Raw genomic sequence first — 4,192 nt, 5'->3', positions numbered from 1 at the left:
TACATTTACAGTGGAGGAAACAAGTATTTAACCCCCTTCAGATTTTATAAGTTTACCAACTTATTTTACAACTAAAAGCTCTTTTCAAATGAAGAGGAGGTTGTAACTGAGGCTCTGTGTCGGTCAGAGTCTGATAAGCACCCCCTCTTCTTCCTGCTCTCAGACACAGCCAGCTCCACTCTGTATTTCCTGGTTCCTCCCCTTCAGAGCCACACTGAGGAGGAGGGGTTAACCAACATGTGGGTAAAGTACGAGAGCTGATAGGCCACATTCACCGCCCACACACACATGCTGTTCAGATAACCTGTCACACTAGTTTCAGCTCTCAGGAAGTGAAACTCACACACTCGCTGCTACTGAGAGGTGAAATGGCGCAGAAAGGAGTTCAGCTGGAGCGGGAAACCTTAATATCTTGTCCCATCTGTCTGGATCTACTGAAGGATCCGGTGACGACTTCCTGTGGACACAGCTACTGTATGAAGTGTATTGAAGGCTTCTGGGACGGAGAGGATGAGAAGGAGATCCACAGCTGCCCTCAGTGCAGGCAGAGCTTCACACCGAGGCCTGTCCTGCTGAAAAACACCATGTTAGCAGCTTTAGTGGAGGAGCTGAAGAAGACTGGACTCCAAGCTGCTCCTGCTGATCTCTGCTATGCTGGAGCTGAAGATGTGGCCTGTGATGTCTGCACTGGGAGGAAGCTGAGAGCCTGTAAGTCCTGCCTCGTGTGTCTGGCCTCTTACTGTGACCAACACCTCCAGCCTCATTATGACGCAGCTCCATTTAAAAAACACAAGCTGGTGGAGCCCTCCAAGAAGCTCCAGGAGAACATCTGCTCTCGTCACAACGAGGTGATGAAGATATTCTGCCGCACTGATCAGCAGAGTATCTGTTATCTCTGCTCTATGGACGAACACAAAGGCCACGACACGGTGTCAGCTGCTGCAGAGAGGACTGAGAGGCAGAGAGAGCTGGAGGGGAGTCGACTAAACATCCAGCAGAGGATCCAGGACGGAGAGAAGGAGGTGAAGCTGCTTCAGCAGGAGGTGGAGGCCGTCAATGGCTCTGCTGATAAAGCAGTGGAGGACAGTGAGAAGACGTTCACTGAGCTGATCCGTCTCATGGAGAAGAGAAGCTCTGATGTGAAGCAGCAGCTCAGATCCCAGCAGAAGAGAGAAGTGAGTCGAGTCAGAGAGCTCCAGGAGAAGCTGGAGCAGGAGATCTCTGAGCTGAAGAGGAGAGACGCTGAGCTGAAGCTGCTGTCTCACACAGAGGATCACAACCAGTTTCTGCTCAGCTACCCCTCACTGCCAGCCCTCAGTGAAGCTACACACTCCTCCAGCATCAACATCCGTCCTCTGAGCTACTTTGAGGACGTGACGGCGGCCCTGTCAGCAGTCAGAGACAAACTACAGGACGTCCTGAGAGAGGAATGGACAAACGTCTCACCGACTGAAGTGGATGTTTTACTGTCAGCAGCAGAGCCCACCACCAGAGCTGGGTTCTTAACATATTCACAGGAGATCACTCTGGATCCAAACACAGCAAACAAGAGGCTGGTATTATCTGAGGGGAGCAGAAAAGCAACATTAATTAACAACATCAGTCTTATTCTCGTCACCCAGACAGATTCACTGATTGTCCTCAGGTCCTGAGTAGAGAGGGTCTGACTGGACGTTGTTACTGGGAGGTGGAGCGGAGAGGGACAGGAGTTTGTGTAGCAGTCGCATACAAGAATATCAGCAGAGCAGGGGGGAGGGAAAGTGTATTTGGACTCAATGACAAATCTTGGTCCTTAGTTTGTAACCAAAACAGTTTTTCATTTCATTACAACAACATCAACACTCCCGTCTCAGGTCCTCCGTCCTCCAGAGTAGGAGTGTACCTGGATCACAGAGCAGGTGTTCTGTCCTTCTACAGCGTCTCTGAAACCATGACTCTCCTCCACAGAGTGCAGACCACATTCACTCAGCCGCTACATGCTGGAGTGTGGCTTTATAGTTATGGAACGACTGCTGAGTTTTGTAAACTCAAATAGCCTGAAGTCCTTGGAGGAACTCTTCTACTTCTTAAACTCACCGTGTGTCCATCAGAGCTGATTGTCCATGTCTTCACTGCAGAGATCAGCTGTCAATCAAACATGATGGGCGGGGCTTCAACATCTTCTCACGAGTTGTTCTGTAGATGCTGGACTTTCTTCCGGCTCCTTCCTGTGTCTGTTAGCCATGGAGGCTGTCACTGCTCAGGAGGATCCTTGTTCACCTGAACTGATATGTAAACTTTGCTCTAAATATGTGTTGGATATTTCTTTTGATTCATGTTGTTGTTTCTCTTGTAGTGCACGAGTCTTCAGAGAGAAAGCAGCAGAGCTTCTTTTATTCTACACATTTTATTCTGGTTCTAAAACAATAGAGGCATTTATAATCACATGTATTCTTTTTGACAGATTCAATGTTATTGTTGCTGAATTAACTAAAACATGAGTTCCCAGATGGTTATAACACTTATTTCATCATCACATGTTTATTCAAAATGATATCACTTCCTGTCATGATCATAATCAATAAGTACATCATTCATTATTCTCCTGGGAATAGCTTAGAGTCTTTGCTTGGGAAATACATTGTATAATATTACAGTTATTGTTTTGCAGACTAATTGTTGTTGTTGTTGTTGTTGTTATCCAAATAGAAAGTGGGTACTCTGATGTTTTATAGAACATTAATTATCATGATAATAATCAATAAGGAAATCATGTCTGACTCTGTTTGAAACAGCTGAGATGAAACACATTCATGTGGAGAAAGTGAGACTGATCATGAAATCATTGAACAGACTTTACTGATGGGATGTGTGATTAAATGAAATGTTTGGATCATTAATAAAGGTTTGTCTTTCAAAAACAAAAACAGGATGTTCTTCTTGTGTCCAAGGTGCCATACGAAGCTGATGGAGAAGAGGTTGTGGCGGATAGTCAGTCTTGAGCAGGCACGTGCACACATAGACCTCAAAGTGGGCTTGAGCCCCTGCCCTTTTCTTCCTCCAGAGAAAGTGCCCTTTTTATGGGGTGCTTCTTATTTTATTTGTAACCCTCTGATACACAAGCTATGGAAACCCCCTCAAAGACACAACATGGGTCAAAAATGACCCGTATTGACTTACAGTGTTATTTAATGCATGGTTGAGTGTTTCTTTGCTATATTTTTGGAAATCAACTTATTTCATCATTAAATATTCTAAATATTCATTAAATATCTTGTTTTTGAAAACCCTAAATCATTACTTTTGTTTCTCCTTTGTTAATTACTAAACTAAAATAGTTTTTATAATATTACATCAAGTTTACAGACAGGGGTCGAAAATGACCCATGTCTGCAAGTGTGGTATTTAAAGAAAAGACATAGGCCTACTATAATAATGATTTTGTCAAAAAACATTTTAGCAGTGATTTGGACCAAAGAATAACACATTTAATATTTGAAATGTTTATTTGTCACTTTGTCACACTCACACATAGCACACCATACAACTGATACAACTGATTTTGAACTTTTTGAACTGTTAGTGAATCTGTCTTGTTACTGCAGTGAACTGTGGTGAATGCTGAATGTTTAAAATGAACTCATGACACTCATGAAACAAACTCATGAAATGAACTCATATGAGTAAGTTGCAATCTAGTGCATACATGCCTCACAAATCACAACAACATGTCTGTGCTCCTTGCACACAGGGCTGGTGCACTTGGAACACCAGCTGCTGGCTTTTCGATCTTTGGCAGTTGGGCAGATCTTGCACCTCTTCCTCTTCCTCCTGTGGCTGGGTGGTGGCTGCGTTTACTTTTTTTAACCCACATCTTTCCATTGCCTCTGTAATATGGGTTTGGAGGTGGGACGTGCCCTCCATGCGTCTCCTCATGTGTGGCATGACCAGCTCTTTGCCCAGCTCCTTTATGAAGAGCCGCCGTGCATTAGTCACACCACCCATGTAACCAGGGTGTTGTGCAGTGTAGCTGGTGAAGGCGTTGAGGGTGGCAACATCCAGCACATTGTGCCAGAGCACCATGGGCCACCTCCGTGTTCTCCGCTTGCAGGTGTACGTGCGAACCATTTGATCCATTGTGTCCACTCCTGATTTTGTGTGGTTGTAATATTGGATCACTTCTGGCTTCCTCTTAACACTCTGGTCATCCACT

General features: G+C 44.7%; 1 protein-coding gene across 1 annotated transcript; it reads left to right on the top strand.

Annotated features, from left to right (window-relative positions):
- Window positions 1–222: 222 nt before the first annotated feature.
- Window positions 223–2,906, top strand: LOC117540359 (tripartite motif-containing protein 16-like). The gene is given in 3 exon segments (XM_034206995.1): window positions 223–243; window positions 330–1,599; window positions 1,602–2,906. Coding segments are annotated over 3 exon segments (1,710 nt in total). The 5' UTR covers window positions 223–237; the 3' UTR covers window positions 2,036–2,906.
- Window positions 2,907–4,192: the final 1,286 nt, after the last annotated feature.

This window comes from Gymnodraco acuticeps, unplaced genomic scaffold (assembly GCF_902827175.1).
Source record: "Gymnodraco acuticeps unplaced genomic scaffold, fGymAcu1.1, whole genome shotgun sequence".
Lineage (NCBI taxonomy): Eukaryota > Metazoa > Chordata > Actinopteri > Perciformes > Bathydraconidae > Gymnodraco > Gymnodraco acuticeps.
This window is presented reverse-complemented; position numbering and strand designations above follow the sequence as displayed.